Raw genomic sequence first — 27,862 nt, forward strand, 5'->3', positions numbered from 1 at the left:
GGTGACGAATAGCAATGCTTGGGCCGTGATTGGCAGGCTTGGGTGTGAGTGACACCAGCGCGCGGGCGTGTGTAGTAGGTCCAAGGGGCTTGCGCGCGGGCGCTGTCCACACGAGAGCTGGTCCTGAAACGCGGCGTGCGCAACTGTGATCGCTCGCGCTGTGACTGGACCCACAGGGAGGCAGCGTCTTGCTGTAACTAAAGCTCTCACAGAGGGAGCGGTAACCTGAAGATACCGGTGCATGTAACGGGATTGTTTTTCTGTTTGTTACAAGGCATTCCTGTACTAACACGCATCTCTGGGATTCTATGTGGGTGTGTGCGTAAAGGGCAACCAACCTCTAACACACAAACCCAGATCTGCTCTTTTTCACAACGGGACAACAACTCTCAAGTTCCTCTGAAAACCTTAACATCAGGTTCCGTTTATCATTTATTTTTATTTTCTGTTGTTTGATAAACTTTCCGGTTTGAGCCCCTCAGATGTGCGCTCTCGTTTTGCTCCGATGCGCTCCTATGGAAGCCATGGCAACGTTGACGGAGTCTACCAGCAAGAGAGAGGACTGAGGACGCGTCTTTTTCTCCAGTGCCTGGAGTACCGAGAGAAATGTTCAACGCTGAATAAACTGGAAAACCGGACATCTTGGATTTGGAGCGAATATTTTACCCAAACAGACATATGGGGGATTTCAACGGCGCTTAGTTCATACCGGTCACGGTGTTAGAGTTTAAAGTCTACCAGTTAGGTGGATCAGGGGCAGGCACAGCTCCTGCCTTACCGGTTCAGTCACAGTTCAGGGGTCACACGGCCAACAGACCGAGAAGCAAGAGATTCCGTCACCAAGAGATTTAGGCTGCCCACGTTCCTAATTGATTCCGTTTTTGACCTCTTATTTTTTACATTTATTCTTAATTTTATTTTAGCTTTTTTTTTTTGAGAGAGAGATGAGTTCTCTTGATCCACTAAGTCAAGCCCGTTGATATTTATGCAAATTTCATATTTCTCCCCATCTTCCCAAGCTCGGTGACCTTAAAGTCTCAATGAAGAAATCGATTTAACGTTTGGTTGTTGTCTGTTCCACGTCCTTTCATTATCAGTCAAATGTGTTACCATTATTATTATTATTATTATTATTATTGTGTGTGCCTAGGGTTAACCCTAACCCGAGCTTTGTGACTAGTTAAATTTCCTGATTTTTTTACCCTTTCAAAGTTTTTACACTTTCATCAACTGAACAAAAATATTTCACAAAAGACAAAACTTCTTGGAAGGACCTTTTTAGTATTTTTGTAACTCTATTGCGTGCAAAATACGAGGACCCGGTAACCTCGTGAAGACGTACGTACCGTAGGGGCCTCCATCCCCCCACGCGAGACCTTACAGATGGAGATTCACTGTAAGCACGACCCGTTCGCGGCAATGCACAGTAAGTAACGTTTTCGGCAACCTACATGTCATCTCCAGACCTTTTTGTCAAGTTGCCTTAAGACTCTTAATACTTAAATACTTTCACACAAACTCTCAAAACATAACAGACTATGGTCTACATCGGCAATTCCAGAAACGTAAATCTTTTACGTTGCTTGGTTGAAGGAAATACAATTGCATGGTCATGTATCAGTGCTGCATAGGCCTAGTGGATTTGGTTTGGTGATAATATCTGGATATTAGTCTGCCGGGGCAAGCGATATCCCTGTTGTTTCTTTAGGGGAAATGAGGGGTGGGGGTGGAGGGATGGTGGGGATGGAAAGGTGAGGGAGCGAGCAAGCAGCCAGCGAGGTAACAAAGCATGACTAAAAGCTGAACTTGACCCATTGTTATGAAGCCTCAAACCCCTACCAATAAGGTTAACCTGGTTACACGGACACACAGGAACATTAGCGCTAGACCGGGGAAATGTGAAGGTGCTCATACGCGCTCATAAGGCATGTTTTGTCATGCACTGAAAAAAGAAGAAAATGAGAGAGAGAAAAGGACTGTAAAACACGGTCACTCAATCGTGACATGGCGGGCAACAGCGCATCAGGTCACGTTTTTTTCTCAAATCCCCGCCGCCCCCCCTCACTTGTCTCTCTCTCTGTCTCTCGCCCTTTCTGACCCTCATATTGCATGCCCTCTTGATAACTGAAAACCGATCTTCTTTTGAATTAATTTGCCTCATCTGCCCAAATATATAGCCTACCTATAGGTCCACCAGAGATACACAATTAAGATGAAAAATTGCTACATGTTCAGATTTGCCTTTTCAGTTCCAGTGTTAACGATGGTCATATTATTGATGATAGGCCTACTGACAACACGAATACGTTAATAATGTGCTGGATGACCATCAATATTTTGTAACTTCAGTAGTGAAATAGCCTAACTTATGCTAAATAAATAAATAAATAAAACAAATCGAATCCTTCCATGAAATCAGAATATGTAGACCATTAGTCATCTGTTAGCTTATTATTATTATTATTTAACAATAAAGCCTGGCTGCATAGCCTATCATGTCTAGCTATTGCCGTTACGCTAATACCAAATAATACCCGCGGGTATTGCAGCGTGATTACCAGGTTTACCGAGGGATCCCGGAGAAGACTTGTCCCCTCACACTCCGTTATGTGGAATGACAGTCATTCTCACGCCACGTTAAACGCTAGATTAAATGGACACATTTCAAAAGCTAGAACGAATCACGTTTCCTATCCATTCCGGCTTTTGAACCACCAGACCGTTTCTTTCCAGCCGCTAAATTATCTGGAGCTCGACAGTGGCGAGGCTAAAGATACTTCAGGGCCCGGGGATGCTTTGAAATGATTTCACACAAATGTCAAAGGTGGCGAGGGAGCGAGCGAATTTACTGTGAAGCTTAAACTTTATGGCTGTTAGTGTTGCCTACGTTTAAGGTCTATGCTTGTCTGAAAACTGATCTGTTTATCTGTGTGAGAGAAAATGTTTGTGTGTACGTTTTTCAAAGAATGCAAGATGTTGTTTGCAGGCTAGATTTAGACAATGTTCAAAGCACGTAGGCTAATACAATCAAATAAATGAGATCAGGCTATTGGATTTAATCGTTTATTTAGCCAATGATGGAATTTAATGAATTAACATCTATATCATGATGGTTGACTTTCACTCAAAATCATATAAATTGGATATGTTGGTCATTTTTGGAGCAGTAGGGCTATTTTAGTAGGCTATAAAAAGCCCACTTCCTAGATTTCAGAAATCGTAAAATGTGGTTGTAGCCTAATAACCCTGCCGGATTAAAAAAGTAAAACTGAAAAATCCAACGAGGAAGACATTGCTATTTATGTGAAAAACCTGTATGTATATTATCAAAAACACATTTAACACGTCTCATACACACCATTTTATTTGAATCACCTTAAACTTTTTTTAAGGCTGTTATTATTTCAGTAAAAAATAAGAGCAGGATCAAGTCTTCACACGTAGCCTCTGCTCTAGGCAAACCCAAGTATTTTCTACGACACAAAAGCTACATCAGAAATGGGACATTTAGAATAAAATATGAACTAGGCCTAATCAGAACGCAGCTGTTTTTTTGGTGGACAATCGCCTACTGGGTAGCCTACCATCGGCACATAACCCATTTCCTAACAAACACTGGGCACATCTTAGTGTGATTTTTTTTACGGTAATCAACATTCCAACCCTCTCACCAAGAGAATGCACAAGAGAGAGACACGTTTTTTATTTCTGTCGAATGAATCCAACTTTCAAAATGCCTGACAAGCGCATCTCAAAGATCTGTACATTGTTTACTCAAGCCGACCTGCCTCATCGGTATTCTCTCCGATAACTTTCCAAACGTTTTCCCCAAAAGGTAATTTCTGTATCCCGTAACTGCGCTCAAAGAGAGGGGTCGGGTAACGGTTGCTGCTAGTTTTCATTTGCCTTATTTTTGAATCGTTAGGCCGTGACGCGGCAGTAGATGTGCGATGGAGAGAGAGAGAGAGAGAGAGAGAGAGAGAGAGAGAGAGAGAGAGAGAGAGAGAGAGAGAGAGAGAGAGAGCTAATGGACCCTATTTTCTGGATGGTGGAGCATGAATACATTTCTCTTTATCTATTTTTCTCCCGGAGAGAACCACTGAATCAATCAAAGTTAAAGGAGAAGCTAGTCTTTTTAGTCATATCTAATAAATGAATAGCCTAAATAAAACCGAACAGAGGCAAACAGCACAGAGACAAATAATAGCCTCACTCCAGACAAATCTGACCCCTAGGATATAGTAGCTTCGCATACATTTGTAATACATTTTGTTTTCAGTTTTGAAAAGGAAGACAAGAAAGTGTTTTGATTACCCTAAAAAATGAATTACCTAGTTAAAGTTTGTAGTGAAAGCTTGATATGTCCTAAGCCAGCGTTTAATGTAGGCCCAAGCCTTCGATCAGCCTTCTTTAATAAATTGAGAAATTCTAAACGAATAATCCTTAGTCAACAATGACTGGGCTGTAGCGTTAAACAACTAATGCCAAAAGTAAATACACAGATAAGTGTATAAATAGTTATCTGCTGTTTTTTTTGTAGGTCACAAGTAAATTCTCTTCGTCTCTTTACAAAGCAAGGCGTATTTCAGGCGCTGGCCTAGATTGCAAGGGGTGAAAAGAACCATTCGATTTACTCTTATCTGTAAAGAGCGAGAGAGCGCCGTCCGCCTTTTCTCTATACTCGTATGGCGAGCACCACTCCGGTTGTATAAACGGTTCGACAACAAACAGTTTTTTATTCCACGGAGCAGGCAGGAAACGAAGTGAAGTAATAGTATAGGGGCAAGCATGCGCCGCTATATCTACAACTACAGAGAGATTGAGTAGAGAGAGAGAGAGAGAGAGAGAGGGAGGGAGGGAGGGAGAGAGAGAAAAGAGTTTAGGTTGCTCCAAGACAAACCTGTGGATGAAGGCTGTCTTCCTTTACAAGTGGGCATTGCAGTGGGAAATAATCAGTGTGTATGTGTGCATGTTGTGTGTGTGCATGTTCACACTTCAATTCAATATTTTATAAAGTAGAGAGAGTGAGACTTTTATCACAGATTATCTGTTGGTGAATATGTGTCTGTGTTGGGAACTGGTGATCTCACTGCCAAGTCCAACAGCCAGACCATCAGATGGGGGGACAGTTATGTTCTATCCCAGCATAGTCAGTACAGTCCTGGGTCTGTCAGCTAGAAGTCAACGGGTTGACAGTAATATGCCACATGGTTCATGTTTAGTGTTTTAATACACGGCATCCTTAGCAGTAAGGACATCCCTAGCATTGGTTAGGGTTAATCTTGCGTTATTCTTAAAGTTCCCCAACTCAGTTTAGCACTGTAACATCTTAATTTCCACAGCAATGTATTGATGTCCATTTTTGTTTTTGCTTGTGTGTGTACTTATGTGAGAGGATGTTTGTGTGCGTGTGTACATGTGTGAGAGTTTTTATTCACTTGTGTACTTGTGAGTGTGTGCTTGTGTGCATGTGTGAGAGTATGTGTTTGAACTGGAGGACAGGACATGGGGACAGGTTCAGGGGAGGATGTTGTGTTGTTAGATATATGTGTTTAAAATATATTACCCCCAGAGCTAGGATTAATCTCTCTCTCTCTTTTTGTGTTTGTGTTGCGCGTCATGCCCCTACAGACACAATCACCATGTTAATAAAAAAGCCTGTGGGTAAAGAGAATATTGTGGCTGATTCACCCTTCTGTCAGGGAGAGGGTAAGGAGATACACACACAGAGAGAGAGACAGAGAGAGAATAGAGAGAAAGAGAAACAGACAAATTAGAAATAGAGAGGTGTGAATGCTTAATTGAATATGGTGTGACAGGGTAAAGACAAGCCAGTCTTGACGTACAGTGTATGGGTGTGTGCCTGAGTGTGTAGTAACCACTAGAGGCAAAGCTTCCTCTAGGAGTGTGGTGAGGAAATATTCATTAACTCAGGTCAAATACCATGGTCAGACTTAAATAAATGTGTGTGTGTGTTTGAGAGAGAGAGAGAGAATCAGAGGCAGGCGTATGGATGCATAACCAAACCAGCATCTGTGAGAGGTCCCAGTCTCTCTAAAGCCATGTATGAAGAGATGTTCCAAGAAGAGACGTTCTAAGAGGGATAGGGTTGGGTGGGATTGTTCAAGGAGGAGTTGGGCTAGGAGGTGGTGTTCAAGGAGGGTTAAGGTGAAGAGGAGGCGTTGAAGGAAGGGTGGAGTCAGGAGGAGGTGTTCAAGGAAGGGTAGGGTGTAGAGGAGGTGTTGAAGGAGGGGTAGAGTTAGGAGCAAGGTTCTGAGAGGCAACGGGAGTCTTCAGCTTTGCTTTGGTGGAACTCTGACGTACAATCCATTTCAACTGTCCAAAATCCCCCTCTCATAACATCTCTTTTTTCTAATCCCTCTCATTTAGGACATGGAGGTGTGAACCAGTTAGGGGGTGTGTTTGTGAATGGCAGGCCCCTCCCAGACGTGGTTCGCCAGCGAATTGTAGAGCTTGCTCACCAAGGGGTCCGCCCCTGCGACATTTCCCGCCAGCTACGAGTGAGTCACGGCTGTGTCAGCAAGATCTTGGGACGGTGAGACATGCACAGATGCATACACACTGACACAATCCTCGCACACAAGCAGAAAGCTCATTCTCGTAAGTGGATAGAGTTTTCGCTTTTCATTTCTACACACAGACTACAGTGTACAGCATCATTAGAGTTCAAAGCAGGTGTAACTGTATCACTGTGACACACACACTTACACACACACACACGCACACACACAATTCATCCATTTCCTCAGGAAGCACAAGATGTGCCCTCACATACCCCAAGATGTACCACTCTCTGTTTCACCATTCTCTCTCTCTCTTGCTCACTCTCTTACTTATGTTTTCTTTCTCTCCAACTCTCATTTTGTCTCTCTCTATGTTGGGAGTAAATCCCTGTTTGTTCCCTCCAAGGAGGAAAAGACACAAAGGGAAAAGATTCATCACCTCTAGAATTTGCATCAAAATGACAGTGGCACCATATTTTTGCACAAAAAAGACAGAAAGACAGAGAATTGTAGAAGAGAGAACCGGGACAGAATGTGGAAGGAGGAGGGAGAGAAGAGGAAGATAGAAAAGGAGAGAAAAAGCCATTTGAATGGGTTAGGGGAAAGGATTAACTGGTACGACCGTCAGCTATATAAAAAAATGTGTTGCTCATTGTTCTCTCTCTCTCGCTCTCTCTCCCCCCCTCCCCTCTCTCTCTCTCTCTCGCTCTCTCCCCCCCTCCCCTCTCTCTCTCTCTCTCTCTCTCTCTCTCTCTCTCTCTCTCTCTCTCTCTCTCTCTCTCTCTTTCCTCTCTCTCTCTCTCTCTCTCTCTTACTCCCTCCCTCTCTCTTCCTGGTCGTTCAACTCACTCAAGCGTTACCTTGAGGGGGCTGGGGGCATTGGGGGTGGGGGTGGAGGAGAGTAGAAGAGATGGTGGGATGGGGGGTGGTTTTATCCTCTCCTCTCTCTCTCTGGTGCCAGCAGAACAAAAACACCAACTCTACCACCCTGTTTGTGCCTGTATGAGTTTGTGTGTGTGTATGTATGTGTGTGCAGGATATCAATACCCATGCTCGTTTACTCACCAATGATTCTGCTGTGAATAATTTAAATAGTTTTTCATTTGAAAATAGATTGTTTTCCTTTTACTATGTTTGTACTCCAGCTGTGTATGGTGTGTCACACACACATGCACATTTGTGAGTGTGCGCGTGCCCGACTTTAGCAATGGTAAGATTGACTGACAGCCTGCACCCTCCTCAACCACCTCCCTCTGCCACAAGCTGTATACTGTCCTGTATGTCTCCCCTCTGCCCTTCTACATGCAAATGCATTCATAGAATAGCCATCGGCCTCAGTGTGTGTAGGTGTGTGTGTGTTAGAATGCGTGAGTGTGCACGTATGTATGTGTGTATGTGTAAGGCTGTCATCCTCTCTCTAACATAGTGGTGTTTGCCCTAAAGCGGGCTTGCACCATCACAAGGTTCAGGATTCTTCAACTTCAGCTGTGACCAGTCAGTGTGTCCCTTCAACTTGACTGAAGGACACGCCAGCACTGTTTTAACCCATAAACGTGCCACAGGTCTTTGAAGACTCAGTCCTGGCTCTCTCTTCAACCAACGGTGTATCCCCATGGCTTGATTGACAGGTACTACGAGACAGGCAGTATCCGCCCGGGGGTGATTGGGGGATCCAAACCAAAGGTTGCTACACCCAAAGTGGTCGACAAGATCGCCGATTACAAACGCCAAAACCCCACCATGTTTGCCTGGGAGATTCGGGACCGGCTGCTGGCCGACCGCGTGTGTGACAACGACAGCGTGCCCAGTGTCAGCTCCATCAACAGGTGAGAAGAGAGAGAGAGTGTGTGTGTGTGTGTGGGGGGGGGGAAGCATATGTGTGAGAGACAGTAACTCTGAGTGGGTGTGTCTGTTTGTGTGCGCGTGCGAGGATGTGTGTCTCCGAGATGTTGTGTCAGTATGTGTGTGCGTGTCTAGGAGAGAGAGTGTGTGTGTGTGTGAGAGAGAAAAAGGACGTAGTGGAGGCTAGTGAGGAGTAGAGAATAGCAACGAGGCCCCAGCCTCCATATTTATAAGAGGCTGCAGCTCAGTGGTTCAACACGATGGTACAATGACAACCCCTTCCCCTGAGCACAGGGAGGGGGAGGGAGCGAGGGAGGGGGAGGAAAAGGGAAGAGAGGGTGTGCTTGAGCAGCCAAGCAGGAAGTGTGGGGCCCCTCTGCCATGTCAACCTGCCTAGCCACTTCACACACACAGACACACACACACACACGTTCTGACGATGGTCATGTTTTCTCTGTCACTTGTTCGTCTCTCTCTCTCTTTCTCTTGCTATCTCTCTCTGTCACATACAAGCACACACACACACACTCATATACTTTGTTCTTCTCTCCTCCAGGATCATTCGGACTAAAGTCCAGCAGCCACCAGGCCAGACAGGTCCAATCTCTGCTCACAACCTAGGTAAGCCACTCTGTTACACTGTCACTGTTACATTGTCAGTAACATACCCTGGTAATGTTATATTGTCAGTAACATAGCCTGGGAATGTTACATTGTCAGTAACATAGCCTGGGAATGTTACATTGTCAGTAACAGCCTGGGAATGATACATTGTCAGTAACATAGCCTGGTAATGTTACATTGTCAGTAACATAGCCTGGGAATGTTACATTATCAGTAACAGCCTGGGAATGATACATTGTCAGTAACATAGCCTGGTAATGTTACATTGTCAGTAACATACCCTGGTATTGTGTAAAACTGCTCAAGGAGTACACTCGTCCTCCCTCTCTCCCCCCTCCCTCCCTCCCTCCCTCCCTCCCTCCCTCCCTCCCTCCCTCCCTCCCTCCCTCCCTCCCTCCCTCCCTCCCTCCCTCCCTCCCTCCCTCCCTCCCTCCCTCCCTCCCTCCCTCCCTCCCTCCCTCCCTCCCTCCCTCTCCCTCTCTCTCTTCCCCTCCCTCCCTCCCTCCCTCCCTCCCTCCCTCCCTCCCTCCCTCCCTCCCTCCCTCCCTCCCTCCCTCCCTCCCTCCCTCCCTCCCTCCCTCCCTCCCTCCCTCCCTCTTCCTCTCCATCTCTCTCCAGTCGATTGTGTTTCGGTGTCTGTCAGATCTTCATAATCACATTTCTTCACTTAATCTAAATTAATTTCACACACACTGCTCCCCAACACCCCCCCCCCCCCCCCACACACACACACACGCACTTCACTAAGATTACACAGATAAAAGGATCCAACTCTCAGGCGGAAAATTGAACATTCGGATTTAGAGAGCAAAAGAGAGAAAGAGAAAGAAAATCTGATAATTGAGGTTCAAAATGAAGGGGTCGAAAAAGGAGGTATATGCATCCATTACATCCTCCATGTCGTTAGCGAATGAGAGAAGGCAGCGCAGGACTTTTATCTGACGCTCAGTGGTTTGTCAGTCTTTTTTCTCCACTCTTTCTTTCCTTTCCCGTCTTGTCGTGTTTGGTGTCTGCGGGGATAGGGGATTAGGACGTCTCCACACCTTTCTGGCCCTCCAGGGACACCATCCTGTCACTCACACCCAGCTCCACTGACAGGAGGACTGATAGGAGATCGGGAGGGTTACAGTGTGTGTGTGTGTGTGTGTGTGTGTGAGAGAGTGTGTGTGTGTGTGTGAGAGAGTGTGTGTGTGGGTGAGAGAGTGTGTGTGTGTGTGTGTGTGAGAGAGTGTGTGTGTGTGTGTGTGTGTGAGAGAGAGAGTGTGTGTGTGTGAGAGTAGGTGTGTGTGAGACAGGTATGTGGCTTGCTCCCTCGAGGGGCAGATCAGACAGATAGATGAGAAGAGAGAGCAGAGTGCCACGAGTGTTTCTAAAGTCATAGATCTACACACTCTGTGTACTGTAGAGATGACTAATCCCACAAACTCTCCGTGTGATACCTAACCCTAATCCGGCAGCCTTAACAAGTCCTTCCTAATCACATTAAAAGACTAATCTGACCTTTGACCTCTGTTACCAGCCTCCTCCGTCGCGGCAACACAGGTCTCCGCAGTAACCAGCGACTCAGCTGGCTCCTCCTACTCCATCAGCGGCATTCTGGGAATAAGCTCAGCTGCCGACGCTGGCAAGAGGAAAAGAGATGATGGTAAGGGTGTGTGTGTGTGTGTGTGTGGGGGGGGGGGGTTGTTACGCTCCCCTTACACTCCCCGTCGGGTGGACGGTTTTCATTCTCTCTCTCTCTCTCTCTGTCTCTCTCTCTCTCTCTCTCTCTTTCACACACACACACACAGGACTATTTTTGGGCCCCCTCTTTTCCAGACCATAGTGAGAAAAGCACAGATGGAAGAAGCCTAAGACATCAGGATTGTTGATTTATGTGTGTGTATGTGTGTATGTATGTGTGTGCGTGTGTGTGCGTGTGTGTGTGAACGTTTGCAGCTTGGAAGTATAGATAAAATATCTTATTTCAGTTCAATATTTCTATTTATTTTTTTGTTTGTCTTATTTGGCAGTAAAGCACATTACAGAAAATAATTGGATATGGGTTTTCTTAATTCAGTGTTTCAATACATCATTAGTACCTATGTGAATTTATTCACATAGGTTTGCGCATTCGTGTGTCTGCATGTATGTATGAGTGAGTGAGTGGGTGAATGTATGTGTGCGCGTGTGTATGTGAGACTGTGTCGTGACATTAAAAAGCCATCACAGACAGTCAGACTCCTTCGGTAAATGAGACAACGTTTGAGTGTGTGTGTGAGGCCATCACAGAGATAGTCTCCTATGGTAAATGACACAGGACCAGATGTTAGAGCTAAGGGGGGTTGACAGAACGCTGCTGGGCCCACCCGTAACACACACACACACACACTATTGCATTTCCCCATTTTCTTTAACGTTTCAGTGAATTTTGTTTGGATTCGACCTGCTTCCCGTCATCACGGCAATAGGACCTCAGATGTCTAGTGACTATCTAGTCAGTGTATATCTATGGCAGGACAGGAGAGTGGGGATCCAATCAGCGTATTTTTATGACAGGACAGGAGAGTGGATATCTAGACGATGGCTCTGTGATGTGTTTGATTGTGTCATTAACAGCAATGTTAATGACAATGTCTATTACCATGGCTCCCTGCTGTGTGTCTGTGTGTGTGTCTGTGTGTGTGGATACAGCAGCTGTGCACAGGGGAACAGGGGAAGGCATGACCGGTAGTTGGGGGGTGGAGGGTGGGAGGTGTGTCAGGGGTGTGGGGGGCAGGAGTGTGTGTGGGTAAAGCTCTGTGGTGACCTCTGACCTCCCCCAGAGGAAGGGGAAGTGGGGGGGCGGGGGCGTGAATGGGAGAACTTGACTTGTGAGACCGAAAGGCCCATTATATCCAAGACCTCTACTCTTTAGGGAGATTTCAGGGAGGTCGTAAGAGTTTGTGTGTGAGTGAGGGTTTGGGCGCTGCTACATCCAAACTTCATATGCAAGAGTATAACTAGTGACTGTCCCCCTTGGTTTCTGTGTTTTGGACAAATTTGCGTCGTCATAACCACCATGACTTTTCCCAGAACAGCAGGTTGACCTTTCACCTCTCTGTGCATCCAGCGTGACACCGAACGGCTTACCAAAGAAAAGCGCTGAGAGAAAGAGAGAAAGAAAGGGGGAGAGAGGAGGGAGGGAGGAAGGAGAGGGGGGAGGAAGAGGGTGGAGGAACTTTTAACCCACAGTGTTCTTCTCTTTGCCCCGCCCTTTGATCAGTGGAGTTTAGGGTGCACACACACCCACACACACACACACATACACACACACACGTGCACGCACACACACACAAGCACACACACACAGGGTTTAGTCTATGGGGTCAGAGTTACGACCCTCATCCCATCAGTATGATAATCTATGTCAAGTGCAAAGAGATTCACGCCAGCAGTGTCCCACCCCCATGGGCACACACACACACACACACACACATGCACACACACACAAACGCACACACACACACAGTCTCACTCACACTCAGATAGGAGACAGACACAAACAAATACACTGTCTGACTATGATTCACCTCTTGTTTGCTTTCTGATGAGGAAAGAGAGACAGTGTGATAGAAAGAGAGAGAAGAAGAGGATGACTAAGTGAGGAAGGAAGAGAGGGAAGAAGAGGATGACTAAGTGAGGAAGGAAGAGAGGGAAGAAGAGGATGACTAAGTGAGGAAGGAAGAGAGGGAAGAAGAGGATGACTAAGTGAGGTAGGAAGAGAGGGAAGAAGAGGATGACTAAGTGAGGAAGGAAGAGAGGGAAGAAGAGGATGACTAAGTGAGGAAGGAAGAGAGAGAAGAAGAGGATGACTAAGTGAGGTAGGAAGAGAGGGAAGAAGAGGATGACTAAGTGAGGTAGGAAGAGAGGGAAGAAGAGGATGACTAAGTGAGGAAGGAAGAGAGGGAAGAAGAGGATGACTAAGTGAGGAAGGAAGAGAGGGAAGAAGAGGATGACTAAGTGAGGAAGGAAGAGAGGGAAGAAGAGGATGACTAAGTGAGGAAGGAAGAGAGGGAAGAAGAGGATGACTAAGTGAGGAAGGAAGAGAGGGAAGAAGAGGATGACTAAGTGAGGTAGGAAGAGAGGGAAGAAGAGGATGACTAAGTGAGGAAGGAAGAGAGAGAAGAAGAGGATGACTAAGTGAGGAAGGAAGAGAGGGAAGAAGAGGATGACTAAGTGAGGTAGGAAGAGAGGGAAGAAGAGGATGACTAAGTGAGGTAGGAAGAGAGGGAAGAAGGGAAGAAAAGAGAGGAAAATAAGTGTTCATTGTTGGTTTTGTTCTCTTCTGAAAAAGAGGGAAGAGAAGAGTTTTCCTTCTCAGAAGGCCGTTACAAGATTGAAGCAGCCTTGTGTGTATGTGTGTATGTGCGTGCGTGCGTGTGTGTCCAACAGTGAATAGGATTTAACCCGTCACGGCAATGAGTTTCTTTACCACTGGCCATGGACACAATGAGACCAGCCGGATATCAAACCATTCAGCCACACACACACACACACATGTTTCTTAATGCATTGTCATATTGCGTCAGTAATTATGATGAATGGATGATGTTTATACTGTCATTACAGAAAATATATTATCTCTGTCTCTCTTTCTCCACTTCTTCTGTCTCTCTTTCTCCACTTCTTCTGTCTCTCTCGTGCTATCTCTCTCATCCCTCGATCAGTCTTTTGTGTGTGTTCTGTTCTAGAAAGCTAGAGTCAGTCTTTGAAAATGACGACGTGTGAGTGTGTGTGTGTGTGTGTGTGTGTGAGTGTGTGTGTGTGTCTGTTGGAGAGACAAGGACAGAGAGAAAGCAATAAGCTGGTTGAAATGGTGCCATCAGAGCTACATGATTGATCAATTGAATTCCATCAGAAGGCCTGGCCAGTGGGATTAGGAGGGTCGCCTTGGGATGGCAAGCTAAAGCATCATAGACATCATACTGACTTTATCTCCCAGAGGAGGTTCCTGTCACTAGACACCCAGATCATACACTCCCTGACTGTGTGTGTGTGTGTGTGTTTGTGTGAAGGACACTTTATAATCAAAGTAAGAAAACATAAGAAATGGTTTGTCTGTAGGCTTTAAGGTGAGCGGTGATGTATGAGTGTGTCTGTCCCATTGACTGCATCATTGAAGAGTACTACTAGAGTAAGAGTAATACTGTGCAGTAGATTCAATAGAAATTCAATATTGTCTAAATATTTCTCCTGCCTCATCCTCCTAATTTACTGTCTTCTCTTTCTGAGGATCCTACTTCTCTCTTTCACTTTCTCTCTGTCTCTCTCTCTGTCTGTCTCTCTGTAGGTCTCTCTGTCTGTCTCTCTACGTGTCTTTCTGCCCCCCACCCCTTTCCCTCTCTCACTTGAGCCTGGCTAAAATGGATCTATGTCTTTGCCCCAAATGAAAGATTTTTTTTGAGACCCTCCACCTCTCCCCCATAACCCTCTCTGTCTGTCTGTCATTTCTCTTTCTCCTCACAAAAATACACGCACACACACAGAGAGAGAGAGAGAGAGACAGAGAGACACAGAGAGAGAGAGAACGATGAATTGGGTCTATAGCTGGGATTTTCACCCTCATCCCCTTTTTCTCTTTATCTTTCTCTTCGTTCCCTCTTTCTAATCATTTGTGGGCTGCGACTCTTCAGAGTTCTTATAATTGTCTTGTTCAGCCCCCAGTGCTCCAATAACAGACCAGCGCTCAGTCACACAACCCCACTGACACAGGCAGACATACACTCCGTCCAAGAGAGGAGAGCGGGAGTCATATGGCGAGAGAGTGCGTGTGTCAGTGTGTGTGAGAAAGAGACATAATGGATTGCATTTATATGGCACTCGATCCTAGAACTCTTTTTATCCTCTCTCTCTATCCTTGTGTTGAGCTCGTAAATCGTTTTCTAGCTATATTTTCATCCCTTATTTCTCTCTCCTGTCCCTCTCTCTGTCACAGCAGTAGTATTCAGCAGTGGTCTTTTTTCACACTGTAAGATAAGATGACACTTTTTAAGCAAAGCACGTCAGCTCCTTTTGATCATTACATTCTTATTCCTTGGGTTTGTACTCCCTCTTTTTCCTCTCCCTCCCTTAATAATTTTGGCGTTTTATTTCTCTCTGACATCCTGTCTTTCTCTCCCTCCACAGGCATCCAGGACTCTCCGCTGGCCAATGGTCATGGTGGGCGGGACTTCCTCAGGAAGCAGATGAGAGGGGAGCTCTTCTCGCAACAGCAGATCGAGGTATTGGACCGCCTGTCTGACAGACAACTTTCCTGGCCAATCCCCTGCAGCCCTGACCTCTCCCTGACCCCTGACCCTGGCAAGGTAAGGGGCGTGGCATAGCAACAGGATCCAGGTTGAATACTTGAGGGGCACTTGATGTATGTCAGTCTCACAAAGACTAAGCAAATCGGAGATGTAAATCAAGCATACCTCACTGGATGCTGACGTTATGTGTGATGGAAACACCTGAAGCTTGCTTATGCTCCGTCTGTTGCGCTTCCACGCCCTGCCTTGCCCTGCCCTGCCTTGCCCTGCCTCGCCCCTGCCTTCCCCCTCCCCTACCTTGCTCTACCATGTCCTGCCTTGTTCCGCCCTACACTACCCTGCCCTGTCCTGTCCTGCCATATCAAACCGCTTTACTTCTATTATTTCTATTTCTAGAATATAATTCAATAGAGCTGTACAACAGCAAATAAAGACAAGGTGCATGTCAGCGGATAATAACGTCAGAAGGCTGTGGGTCTCAGGACCATCCATCGACACCAGATTGTGTAGTTGATTGCCGCTCAAGCTGGGACACTATTGACTTCTCCGTCATCTTCTCCCACACTGCCAGGTAATGAGTGGTGCAGGGGTTTGGACCTGTCCGTCAATATGACCTCCCTCCCTACTGCTCAGGGATGTCAATAGAACACTCGGCGGGCGGTATGCTGATGTATCGTGGGAATAAAGGGAGGGGCTTATGGGAAGCAACCAATCCTAACCGAGTTTTGTGTTAACAATCATGATGACGCTGGGTTTCGGTGGTCGTTTGTTCCAGGGCTTTCTATACAGCCTATTTTAGAACACTGAATGTTTTAAGCGGGAAACAGAAGTTCACGGCCTCACAGGAAACTGAGGAGATGAGACCCTTGACAAGGAAGGTGCTTAGCAGAGGCTCTTTTCTGCTCGATCAGCAGCGCTCTCTAGACTGAGAGGTTAGAGGTTGTACCAGGACAGGACCTGGTCTGACCAGGGCAGGGTGAAGCTTTGGCCAGTCCAAGACCCAGACTGACATCTGGACTGACAGCCATTCTCCTCCAGCTGACCCACACACACTGTCTAGTGTTTGGGGCCGAGAGGTCGATGGGGATTGGCTATCGAGGCTCTATAGCCTACGAGAGAAGACTATAATACCCATAATGCTGAGGTCAGGCCCCAAGTCAGGCCCTGGGGTCAGAGGTCAGGGGTGAGGGGTAGGGGTGTTAACCTCCACATCACATAGACTCTGTAAGACACAGTGGGGTCAGACACACATACTTGCATGTGGACAACAGACACACAGTCCCACTCCTGCACCTGCATAAACACAATGTCTCTTTCACAAACACACACTTTGCTGCCTGTACTTATGATGGGCACAAATACACGCTTGTGCACATCCAGACACATCATAGTGTCACATGCAAACGCTTTCATAATTTCAGACACATTTAAACACAAGGCAAAGCCTCTAATGGCAGTAGCACCCTTGTACTTTCTCTCTCCTCTCTTCGCATCTCCCCCTCTCCTCCTGTCAGACTCTCCCCAACACTCCTCTCCTCCTGTCACCCCTCTCCTCCTCTCCCCTCCCCTTCCCCCCGTCTCCCACTGCAGCCTGAAAACTTTTAGTTCCCAAACAGAATGATTGACAGACACACACTGAACACTGGTGACTGGCAAGTCACAGGTCTTGGAGAAAGGGGAGGTGGGGGGTGTAAGGGGGGGGGGGGTAGAGAGGGAGGGGTTGGACGGGGGGGTCATGGGGGCATGTTTTAAGAGACTGCTGGTGGACTTGGACCTGGCCTGCTGTGGTGTGCGTGAGCGAGCGTGTGTGTCTGTGTTCCCGTATCAAGAACACAGACTGTGGTAGCAAAGGGCTCTGTGGGAGTGTTGCCTAGTCTCTGATCTCTCCTCTCTGTTGGCCGGCCTTCTCTCTCACACACAGTCTCTGTGGTCTATTAAGTCACAGTATTAATTAGTGTGTGTGTGCGTGTGAGCCTGTCAGGCGTAGTGATTTTGAATTTCCCTTTAATCACTTCCTATTACCCAGGTGATACATCACAGATCCGATCGTCCCTCCAGACCCCCAGGGTCCTAGTGTCCAACTGGGGGAGGGGCAAGAGGAGAACTGGGAAGGGAGGTGTGACAGCTGGACAGGGAGGGACAGAGCTGCCACTCCTCCCCTCCCTCATTCATCCTCCATCCCTCCCTTCCTTCCTTCCTTCCTTCCTTCCTTCCTTCCTTCCTTCCTTCCTACCTTCCTTCCTTCCTTCCTCCCTTGTTTCCTTCCTTCCTTCCTTTCTTGTAATCTAGTCTGTCTGTTGTATTCAGCATGTGTCATTGCTATTGAGGAGGAAACTGAAGTGTGAGCGCTGCTGAAAATCTTCCCTCCACTGCCAGTCTCAGTCTGTGCATTGATAAATATCTTCCCGCCAGTCTAGGTTCTATTTTGTGGTTTGTGGTTCACTGTGAGACCTGTATTTGTTTTTAGGTCTTTTCCATCAGGACTAGAGAGAGATAGGGAGATAGACAGACAGAGAGAGAGAGAGAGGGAGAGAGAGAGAGAGAGAGAGAGGGGAGAGAGTGATGGCACTGTGAATGGAATGGGGGATGGAAAAGGTAGGAAATACCATTATGCAAATAACTTGTAGCGGCAGGGCCAAGATAGAATGAGTGTGTGTGCGGGTGTGTGTGTGTGTTGTGTGAGCCAGTTGGCCGATTAAGCCTCATCTGTTATTGATGTGAGATCTGGACCAAACCAATACAGCCTTGAACCTTGTCTGTACTATCTGACCTGTGTGTGTGAGTGCGTGTGTGTGTGTGTGCGTGTGTTTGTGTGTGTGTGTGTAAGGGTGTGTGTGTTTTTGATATGAAAATTGATATTTTTGTGTGTGTTTGTGTGAGGTAAGGTAACATTGTTATACAATCTCCCCTGTTGATATTGTAAAATCAATATCAGGGTAAAACTGTCCAAGTTTTGTAAGCTTGTTATTTCACACAAGCTTACTTGATTTCCATGCCCGGTTGAATACAGCAAACTCTCACTTTCATCCTCCTGCCTCCCTACCATTTCTCTCTTCCTACCATGCTAAACGTTACCCCCTTCCTCCTCTCTCCTTCTTCTCTCCTCCTTTCAACTCTCTTCCTCTCCTCTCTCTTCTCCTTTCTGTCCCAGCTGGGCCTTTCCTCTCGTCCCTGATCAAGGCTGATGGCACTATGAGAGCTGGAATTGACAACATTTACAGGCCACAATGAGAATGATCCATCTTCCTTAGCAACCTGTCATCGTCGCCGGCCAAACTTCATCATCGCCAATTACCTTCTAGTCGACCAGCCCCTTTTTCTAACCTCCTTCCTCCCTCCATCTCTCCCCCCTCTCTGCCTCTCCCCGCCCTTCACTGACACACACACACATCTTACATGGACATATTAGGAGACTACATGACAATAGGCGGTTGAGCAATGAGGGGGAAAGTTGTTTAAACTGAAAGAGAGTAGGAGAGAGACAGGAGTGAGATATTGAGAGATAGAGAGAAGAGGGAGAGAGAGTGGAAGGGAGAAGGTAGAGAGAGGAATTGAAAGAGAAAGAAACAGAGATAGAGCAAGAGAAGGGGGAGAGGAGGGAGAGAGAGAAAGAAAGAAAGAAAGACAGTTAGTGTAAGCCCTTATTGGGCAGGTCACAGTCCAGTGGTTGTGTTGAGTACAAGCACAAGGGTGTTTAAGAGGTCAGTGAGCACACATGAAGGCACACCTAAGCACACACATATTAAAGTAACACCCACACAATGACACACACAGGGCTATTTAAGGGCTCAGTGTGTAATTCTAAGTGCATCAACCAAAGGAGTTCTGATTGCTGTCATTGGTACACAGAGAGGGAGAGGGACAGAGAGGGAGAGAGAGAGAGAAAGAGAGAGAGAGAGAGAGAGAGAGAGAGAGAGAGAGAGAGAGAGAGAGATAGATAGACAAGAGGGAGAGAGAGAAAGAGAGAGAGAGCAGTCAATTACTACGTATCATGAGGGGAAATCCATAGTCCAATACATTCCATCTATAGTTGCTCATCACTGTCATCCTGATGACCACAATCACTCTAAACCATTTATACCTCTGGTACACCTAGATAGACCCAGTGAGCCAGCACCTGATGAGGAGGGATGAGTGTGTGTGTGTGTGTGTGTGTGTGTGTGTGGGGGGGGGGGGGGGTCAGACACAGGTGAGGGACACTTTCTATCCATCAGGTTTGTGCATGTCATGATGAGAGGAAAGGAGATAGACAAAATACAGGAAGACAGAATGAAAATAAATGGCAACAAATTCGCAGGACCTTTGCTGAGTCTGTTTGATAGTATATTTGATTATATAATTATACAGTTCTTTTGAAATTATTAAATACTTCTGGTACCTGACGTCCTGCCTTCTTCTCAGTCTTTGTCTCCTCTCATCCATCTCTCATTCTCTTCCCCGATCTCTTCATTTCTTACATGTATAGGAAAGGGTCTGTGGATAGGTTTTCTGCCAGACTCTTATCTGTCTGTGTGTGTGTGCGTGTGTGTTTGTGTGTCTCAATGATCACAGGTCTTATTGTTGTCGTACAGGAAGGCAGGAGGCTTTGTGTTATCTTTACTGTACCTAGGAGATCAGTGTGTGTGTGTGTGTGTGTGTGTGTGTGTGTGTGCGTGTGTGTGTGGGTGTAGAGAATCCTGATCCTGTGGTTATAGACTCTGGCCTGGATGTACAGTAAATCCCTGTCTTTGTCAACAGATCAATAACCTCTCCACTGGAAGGGTGTGAATGTGTATGTGTGTGTGTATGTGTGTGTGTGTGTGTGTGTGTATGTGTGTGTTTGTGTGTGTATGTGTGTGTTTGTGTGTGTTTGTGTGTGTGTTTACTGCACATCCTGTAACTCTGTATTGACACGTTGAAATATGATAAGGGTCCATATGGGATTTATAGCAGAATATTAGAGGTTTAAGACGTGCTGGTGGAACACTCCCCTCCTCCACCTCAACCGCATTACTTAAGTAAACTCACTGTCTCTCTGTCTCTGTCTCTGTCTCTCTCTCTCTCTCTCTCTCTCTCTCTCTCTCTCTCTCTCTCCCTCTCCCTCTCCCTCTCCCTCTCCCTCTCCCTCTCCCTCTGCCTCTGCCTCTGCCTCTGCCTCTGCCTCTCCCTCTCCCTCTCCCTCTCCCTCTCCCTCTCCCTCTCTCTCTCTCTCTCTCTCTCTCTCTCTCTCTCTCTCTCTCTCTCTCTCTCTGTCTCTCTCTGTCTCTCCCTCTCTCTCTCTCTCTCTCTCTCTCTCTGTCTTTCTGTCTCTCTGTCTCTCTGTCTCTCTCTCTCTCTCTCTCTTTGTCTCTCTGTAGTCATCAGATTACTCCATGGCCTCTCTAGCAGGGGGATTGGAGGAGATGAAGAGCAGTTTGACCAATACTGCAACAGGGGCGGAGTTAGGAGCCAGTGTTGCAGGTCCCCAGTCCTATCCGCTGGTACCAGGTAAGATACGACCACAAAATACAAAGACACACCCATGTTTGACACAACCACAAAAGGCATGCCCACTTGGTAGAGAACCTACATTCCCTCCTCTCCCTAGAACATACCTCCTGATCCTCATGCCCTACTCCCTATGTCCTACTCCCTACATCCTACTCCCTATGTCCTACTCCCTACACCCTCCTCCCTATGTCCTTCTCCCTACACCTTACACCCTACACCCTACACCCTACACCCTACACCCTACACCCTATGTCCTACTCCCTTCTCCCTATGTCCTTCTCCCTACACCTTAAACCCTACACCCTACACCCTATGTCCTACTCCCTTCTCCCCATGTCCTTCTCCCTACACCCTATGTCCTACACCTTACACCATACTTTCTATATCCCACAGTCTGAACATCTAGTATTATGAATCAGTCTGAATGACTCCGGGTCCAGCTATTCCCAAAAGAAGAGCCGAGCGGCTATCTTTTCATCCCCTCTCTCCATCCTGGCCTCATCCCCTCTCTTCATCCTGGCCTCATCCCCTCTCTCCATCCTGGCCTCATCCCCTCTCTCCATCCTGGCCTCATCCCCTCTCTCCATCCTGGCCTCATCCCCTCTCTCCAACCTGGCCTCATCCCCTCTCTCCATCCTGGCCTCATCCCCTCTCTCCATCCTGGCCTCATCCCCTCTCTCCATCCTGGCCTAATTTCTCTCTCCATCCTGGCCTCATCCCCTCTCTCCATCCTGGCCTCATCCCCTCTCTCCATCCTGGCCTCATTTCTCTCTCGCTCTGCTTTCTTGGGTGTTTCGAGGCGCTGGGAGAGGTGTGGGTTAATTAAGGGAGCTCAGGGAGTGTTCGGACAAGGCCTCCATGTTCCAACCTCTAATGACACAATCATAGCCCTGGGAACGTGGGAACCTGGGAATGAGGTTTTTGCTTGTTACCTCGAAGGAATATTACCTGGCCACACCGAGAGAAAAATAGGGATATTTCCATTTTCTCTTATGTATGCACACGCACACACACATGCGCACACACACACACACACACACACACATACCTTTATATGTATGAATATCATTTGCATATTTATTCTCTGCCAGTCTCACTCTAAAGAGTCTGTGTAGCTTAATTATGTCTGAGTAGTGCCCTCTAGAGGGTGGAAGCACATATACACACACACACACACCCACACACACATCCATACTCCACAAAACTCATGTTTCACAAATCCAATCTGCACGTTACTGTGTGTCAGAGAGGGATAGAGATAGTGAGAAAGAGGGAAGAAGAGATAAAAAAAGAGAGGGATTGAGAGAGAGAAAAACACTTGAAAAGGCTATGGTGAACAGATACATGAACACACACACACACACACACACACACACACACACACACACTCGCACCTCAGAGGATCTGGCCCCGTCTGCCCCCTCTAAGTTAGGTTGTAGAGACTCCATCTCTCCCTGTCCTCCCTCCCTCGCTCCCTCTCTCCTCTCCTCCCCCTTCCTGTGCCCTGCTCCTTGACCCAGAGAGGATGAGTAGCCCGTCTGGACTAATGCCTCAGTGTTGCATCCAACACAGAGAAAAACTTAAGAGTGGAGGTGGGTGGAGGGAAAAAGAGGTGCAGGGTGAGAGGGAAGAGGCCTAGTGGATGGAGTGAGGGAAGGAGGAAAAGGCGGGGGTGTGAGGGAGGTGGATAGGAGGAAGAAACAGCGCCCTGTGCTGTTCACCCTGCATTGCCAATGCTGTTCATATCAACACAGTCCAGAGCTCTCCTCTTCTCTGCCTTCTACCCCTCTCCTCCTGTCCCCTCTCCCCTCCCTCCCCTCCCCTCAGCTCTGCCTCTCTCCTCCCTCTCTCCTCCCTCTCTTCTCAGTCAGTTAGTGCTAGCTAAGTGGAGGGGAAATGAGTGGGATTGATGGTGTTAGTGAACGAGTCCTTTATGATGATGATAAATGTGTGCGCGCGTAAGCGTGTGTGTGGGTGTGTGTGTGTGTGTACGTAAGTGATGATGATGATGAATGGACGGGTCTCTCTTCTCGTCTCCGACTGTCGAGTGCTGCAAACACAGAGAAATGATTTTGGCTGACACACTGTCATGTCGTCTAATGCAGTTATAAATCCTAGCAACACACTGACAGAGAAAACGAAGGAGAGAGGGAGACAGGGAGCAGAAGTAATGAGAAAGGAGAGAAGGAGGAGTGTATTGAGAGGTATGAGAGGAAATGGGGAGATAAAAACATATCTGCTAACCTGTGGTTATTATGTGTGTGTGTGTGTGTGTGTGTGTGCAGGTCGGGACCTGGCCAGTACCACTCTACCGGGATACCCCCCACATGTTCCTCCAACAGGACAGGGCAGCTACTCTACCCCCTCACTAACAAGTATGGTACCTGGTGAGTATCCACACAAACACATCCCCACACCCACACACCCACACACACTCTGTGAGATTTCTTACTTTGTCGACCTCGATTTATTTTCCTTTTGTGTGTGTACAGTATGTGTGTGTTAGGGGGCTGCACTTGTCTTTGCCACTTCCTTTTCCCCCCTGTCTGCTAGGCTGACAGCACTCCCAGGGGGTGTGTGTGTGTGTTTGTGTATGTGTGTGTGTGTGTGTGTGTGTATAATTAGAGCCCAGTCACAGTATCACAGCTGTCCCTTCTCAACATTAGTAATTTGTTTTTAATGAGAATCACCAGTGACCCACGACTAATTCATTCATTCCTTTCCACTCTGCTTTTTATACAGCTTTGTGTTTCAATCCTGGGGCACACACACACACACACACAGATACTTCAGGGAGATCTATAGTAGGGTGGTCAGTGGTCAGTATGGAGTGAAATAGTCAAAAATCAGACCCAAGCAGGAGGGAAGAAGAGAAGAGAAAGATTAATGCAGCCAGATAGTGTCTTCTCAGTCCCTTGCTGTCACATCCCCCCCCCCTCACACACACACACACACACCTCTCTGTGGACTTGTAGGAACAGCTCGTCTAAAGATGGGTAACCCTGTCCCCTTGCTCTCACCCCAGCCTGTACCCCGGTTTGACAGCATGTTTGGGTGTGTGTGTGTGTGTGTACTGTGCGTGTGCCTGTGTGCTTGACTGCTTAACAGCATGTGTGTTTTTCAAAGTATACGTGTGTGTGTTGTGTGCATTTGACAGTGTGTGCGACCTTGACATAGAGCTCCGCACGGGGGGACCCCCCCCCCCTCCTCTCCTTCCCCCCTCGTCTCCTAAACAACCTGACACACTGCCGTCACCGCGGCAATGACAAGGGGAGGATGTTAGCACCCTGGGACGCCATGGAAACCGCCTCCCGACCCCACCTGACAGACGCACTCTGAACACACAAACATACACACACACGCACACACACACAAACATACACACACACTGAATTAAGACAATGCAGACAACAGTGTTGAACATGAACAGGACACACTGAAACGTAAAAACAAACAAAAACAAACATCGACACACGTCACAAACAATAACACACAACTTAAACAATGCCACACAGCCCCCACACTGTCTAACTAACACGCCTAGCTAGATCAGCTTCTTCCACATATCACATTTCAACTGAAAGTTTGAATGTCTTTCCCCTGTGTGGACGTATACATTCATAGTGTCTAGTTACTGTGTGGACATGTACAGCCATACTGTCTACTTATGAATCTCATGAATATGAGACCACATGCACTCCTAGGGTCTCTTATGGTGTGTCTTAGGTCTGTTCCAGCAAATAATCCTCTTTTCTTCTGTTCTCTCTAATATCATCCTTTCATCAAGCAAGCAAACTCTTCTGCTGCTCTATCTTTCTTCTTCACCTTTCTGTCTCCCCCCCTCCCCCCTCCTTTGTCTCCAGCAGGGGGCTGACACTCAGAGGGGGTGTAGAGAATCAGTGAGGCAGAACCGACAGAACAAGAGAGAGACAGAGAGAGGGAGGGAGAGCGAGAGAGAGAGAAGAAAGAGAGACAGAGGGAAGGAGAGAGAGAGAAAGAGAAGAGAGAGAGAAACAGAGGGAGGGAGGAATGGCGGGGGGAGGGCGTCAGGGTCTGTGACTGAGAGGCATCCCGAGGGGAGAGTAAAGGTTCAGAAGAAAAGAAAGGGAGACACAGAGAGAGAGAGAGAGAGAGAGAGAGAGAGAGAGAGAGAGAGAGAGAGAGAGAGAGAGAGAGACGGCGAGAGAGAGAGAGAGAGAGAGAGAGAGAGAGAGAGAGAGAGAGAGAGAGAGAGAGAGAGAGAGAGAGAGAGAGAGAGAGAGAGAGAGAGAGAGAGAGAGAGAGAGAGAGACGGCGAGAGAGAGAGAGAGAGAGAGAGAGAGAGAGAGAGAGAGAGAGAGAGAGAGAGAGACGGCGAGAGAGAGAGAGAGAGAGAGAGAGAGAGAGAGAGAGAGAGAGAGAGAGAGAGAGAGAGAGAGAGAGAAAGAGAGAGAGAGAGAGAGAGAGAGAAGAGAGAGAGAGAGAGAGAGAGAGAGAGAGAGAGAGAGAGACGGCGAGAGAGAGAGAGAGAGAGAGAGAGAGAGAGAGAGAGAGAGAGAGAGAGAGAGAGAGAGAGAGAGAGAGAGAGAGAGAGAGAGAGAGAGAGAGAGAGAGAGAGAGAGAGAGAGAGCGAGAGAGAGAGAGAGAGAGACGGCGAGAGAGAGAGAGAGAGAGAGAGAGAGACGGCGAGAGAGAGAGAGAGAGAGAGAGAGAGAGAGAGAGAGAGAGAGAGAGAGAGAGAGAGAGAGAGAGGAAATGAAAAGAAGAAAAAGAAGAATGTTGTTTTGACATAAGAGGCTATGGGAGGGGTATACTACAGAACCTGAAAATCAGAGGAAGAGAGGAGAGCTCAATACTGTACCAATAAAATGTTGTACACAAGCTTCAGTTAAACCAATTAAAATATCCAACTCTCTGAAACAAGTTCCAGGTACTACAGGCAAGGTACTTTGCAGTAGTGAAATAGTATATCAGATTGTTTTTTTATTCCCTCATAACGCACAGCTTCTTGGGCTCTTCTAAAGTTGCTAAATCAACAGATGTGTTTGGAGACATAAAAATCTCTGAGGAATCTCTGTGGTCCAGTTATGCAATCATCTCCACGTGTTGACCCTTTCCTTGCTGTTTCTGTGTCTTTCAGGTGGAGATTTTTCTGGAAGTCCGTATTCCCACCCTCAGTATTCCACATACAATGACTCCTGGAGATTCCCCAATCCCAGCCTGTTAGGTAACCATGTCTATCTCTCATATCCCCTCACCCCTGATCCTTAGAGGCTTCTGAACATCCTCTCACTCATCGCATATACTGTCATCATCATTCTCTGTTAAACATTAAACAGGGGCAACAAGTTGACAGATCTAGGATCATATCCTGACAATCCAAACAGATCTTACTTCTTTTTTTTCCTCCAAGATATTGTCATTGTTCAGTTTCAGTGTGATAGTGACAGGAAATGTAGGGAAGAGAAAGAAGGGAGGACATGCAGGAAATGACCTGGACTGGAATCAAACCTGGGCCACTGTGGTAAGGCCTTAGCCTCCGTGGTAACGCTCTACCCAGTGAGCCACAAAATGCCCCTATCCTAACCATATCTTATTCTGAAAAGTAGCAAGTCATGGCCAGGCCTCAAAGTTCAGAGGCTCCCTCGAACTGTACTGTGCTGTGCCCCCAGTATTCCAGCAGGACTATGGGTGGGCAGGGTCAATGCCAGAGGTCAGAGGTCAGATTCTCTAACTGTCCTGTGTTGTGTTCCAGTGTTCCAGCAGGATTATGGGTCTCTCCTGGGGACAGAGATCGGCTGCTCCTCCAGCATTTTCACCAGCCAGGCAGGACAGATGCAAGGTAGGTCTGATAGACAGGCAAGAGGATGGGCTCCCAAACAGACGAGATGGGTGGAAAGAGAAAAAGAGCAAGAGAGAGAGAGAGAGAGAGACAGAGACAGAGAGAGAGAGAAGTGAGCCTGTCTGTCAGAGAACGGGGGTCTGTCAGTGGTATGTCAGAGATCTTTAGCTGTGGTGTCTTTATCCTGCCAGTCGTGAGGATTAGCTGAGGAGGGCACCACAGACCTGTCACACACACACACACTCGCACACACACAGGTTAATGGATGGATGTGACACGGACAGGTACTGGAGAAAGAGAGTGTGTGGGTGTGTATGAGTGTTCATCAGTGTGGGGGGGGGGAGGACAAGGTTACAGTATTGAGTTGACCTCCTCTTGGGGAGAATAGACCTGTGGGATCAGTACCAGTAGAGCTGTTCTGTCTGTAAGCTTACAGTATCACTGCCCCTTCCACTGTGTGTGTGTGTGTGTGTGTGTGTTTGTGTGTGTGTGTGTGCGTGTGTGTGTGTGTGTGTGTGTGTGAGGTAGTCAGCTCAGGCTGTCAGCACGAATACTGATATACATAGGCGAGGAGGGTCACAAAAGTAGGTCTTTCCTAAGTGAGTTTGACTTTCTGTCTGTATTTAAGTGTTTCTGTCTGTATACGTTTTATTTGTATTTATTTAATGTTTATTTTGGGCGCAATGGCCCATACACAAATACATTACATACAAGAGACATGAATCTACTTATCTAAAAATGCTTAATTAAAAACAACACATGGCCTATGTACAGTGTAGCAGTAGTGTTGTTTCTGTCTGTCTTTAAGTGTTTCTGTTTGTAAGTGTTGTTTCTGTCTGTCTTTAAGTGTTTCTGTCTGTAAGTGTTGTTTCTGTCTGTCTTTAAGTGTTTCTGTCTGTAAGTGTTGTTTCTGTCTGTCTTTAAGTGTTTCTTCTGTATAAGTGTTGTTTCTGTCTGTCTTTAAGTGTTTCTGTCTGTAAGTGTTGTTTCTGTCTGTCTTTAAGTGTGTCTGTCTGTAAGTGTTGTTTCTATTCCACCCTCTTTTCATTTTATTGTTCATCTATCGTCCTACTCTTGATTTCATCCCTTCATTATCATGACTTCTTCACATCTCTTGTCTTGAGATCTTATATCATGGGCGTGGTGTGTGTTAATCTGAGTTTCCTGTGTTGCTCCAGGGTCGCCATATTACTACAGTGCCGCGTCCCGGGGGGCGGGGCCTGCTGCCACGGCAACAGCCTCTGCCTACGACCGCCACTGACCCCCCCTCCCCGAGAGAAAGGGTGGATGAGGGAGGGAAGGAGAGATAGCAC

At 47.0% G+C, this 27,862-nt stretch overlaps 1 protein-coding gene across 1 annotated transcript; it reads left to right on the plus strand.

The window, feature by feature from the left end:
- The first annotated feature begins 1,383 nt into the window (after positions 1 to 1,383).
- On the plus strand, positions 1,384 to 27,810 carry pax5 (paired box 5). Its single transcript, XM_084686634.1, has 11 exons — positions 1,384 to 1,426; positions 6,391 to 6,556; positions 8,153 to 8,350; positions 8,923 to 8,987; positions 10,510 to 10,635; positions 15,138 to 15,316; positions 20,596 to 20,725; positions 23,014 to 23,115; positions 25,848 to 25,934; positions 26,463 to 26,549; positions 27,728 to 27,810. The coding sequence occupies exons 1-11, from the start codon at positions 1,384 to 1,386 to the stop codon at positions 27,808 to 27,810; spliced, it is 1,266 nt and encodes a 421-aa protein (XP_084542760.1).
- Positions 27,811 to 27,862: the final 52 nt, after the last annotated feature.

This window comes from Hypomesus nipponensis, chromosome 22 (genome assembly GCF_054491055.1).
Source record: "Hypomesus nipponensis isolate SF chromosome 22, ASM5449105v1, whole genome shotgun sequence".
Taxonomy (NCBI): Eukaryota; Metazoa; Chordata; class Actinopteri; order Osmeriformes; family Osmeridae; genus Hypomesus; species Hypomesus nipponensis.